General features: G+C 45.8%; 1 protein-coding gene across 1 annotated transcript; it reads left to right on the forward strand.

The window, feature by feature from the left end:
* The first annotated feature begins 205 nt into the window (after positions 1-205).
* LOC117581980 (putative odorant-binding protein A5) lies at positions 206-924 on the forward strand. The gene is made up of 2 exons (XM_034269469.1): positions 206-378; positions 431-924. Exons 1-2 carry the CDS (start codon positions 229-231, stop codon positions 914-916), a joined length of 636 nt encoding a protein of 211 aa, XP_034125360.1. The 5' UTR covers positions 206-228; the 3' UTR covers positions 917-924.
* Positions 925-1,341: the final 417 nt, after the last annotated feature.

Below are 1,341 nucleotides of genomic sequence, written 5' to 3' on the forward strand. Positions count from 1 at the left end.
CTCCACGAAGTGCGTGTCTACAGCTGCATTTGTCCCTGATTTCGCCGCTTAATTTATCATCACAAATGAATATCAACTGCACTTATTACAATTAGAGTTTAATTTTGTAAATATTTGTTACAGAAAATTGAGGCAATTTCCGTAATTTAATAGACAATCACCCGACGGGTATATAAAGACCGAAATCTGCCAGAGCTAAGCTCAGAGTTGGATCTGTATTTCGGAGCCATGAAACTGGTTTGGTTGAGTCTGCTCTTCGTGGGCTTGTGGTGCCCAAGTCGCTGTCAGGAGGAGAACGAGTTGAATGTCAGAGGAGTAATGCGGGAAATGGAGGTAATACCCGAGATACTGGACGAAGCACCAAAGGATTTGCTCAAGGTAAGCTCTGAACTGCAGCCAGAATATATTTGTAGCACCCCAACACTTGCAGGTAAAATATGACAACACCATAGACATCGAAGAGGGCAAAGTGTACACGCCCAAGGAGCTCAAGTTCGAGCCCAAACTGGATTGGAATGCCGATCCTGGGTCCTTCTACACTGTGCTTATGGTATGTCCCGATGCGCCGAACCGCGAGAACCCCATGTACCGCTCCTGGCTGCACTGGCTGGTGGTGAATGTGCCCGGCCAGGATGTGACGAAGGGTCAACCCATTTCCGACTACTTTGGCCCACTGCCTCCCAGGGACAGTGGACTGCAGCGTTATCTCCTGCTCGTCTATCGGCAATCGGATCGCTTGGACTTTGACGAGAAGCGTTTGGAGCTGAGCAATGCGGATGGACACAGCAATTTCGATGTGCAAAAGTTTACGCAGAAATATGAAATGGGTGCGCCCGTGGCAGGGAATATTCTGCAATCCAAATGGGATGAATATGTGCCCGAGTTGATGAGGATGTTGTATGGTGTGGCGGAGTGAGGGAGGAAACAGCTCCTTGTTTTAGTTGTTTTATTCATTAAAGAATTTAGCTAGCTGCGAGCATTCCAAAAGGATTTTGAACCTCTCTTCGAAGACTTTTCTCCTGGCATTTCTGTCTCTCTAATTCCTATTTTATTTGCCACTTTCCCATTGCTAATCTGCTGAGCACCTTTCTGTGGAATTAATCCCGGCATTTCGGCTTTTTCTTATGCCATTTTAATGGACTTGCAGCCTCCAATAATCTCGCAAAAGGCCACTAAATATGTCAAAATAAAGGCAAATTTATACACAAGCCGATAAACAACAAACAGCAAGGAAAATACAATAAAAGAAAGGCCCAAAAGGAAGTTGCCCCGAGGGGGAGAGCTGCAACAGTTCTTATCTTGACACTGGCATCTATTGCGACTCAAAGTGGAGGGGAAATT

Source organism: Drosophila guanche, unplaced genomic scaffold, assembly GCF_900245975.1.
Source record: "Drosophila guanche unplaced genomic scaffold, DGUA_6, whole genome shotgun sequence".
Classification (NCBI taxonomy): Eukaryota; Metazoa; Arthropoda; class Insecta; order Diptera; family Drosophilidae; genus Drosophila; species Drosophila guanche.

What these genes read in the sequence shown, in the direction of transcription:
- LOC117581980 (XM_034269469.1), top strand. Translation starts at nt 229, where the DNA reads ATGAAACTGGTTTGGTTGAGTCTGCTCTTCGTGGGCTTGTGGTGCCCA. An exon ending in CACCAAAGGATTTGCTCAAG is followed by an intron (nt 379 to 430) that starts GTAAGCTCTGAA and finishes CAACACTTGCAG; the next exon opens with GTAAAATATGACAACACCAT.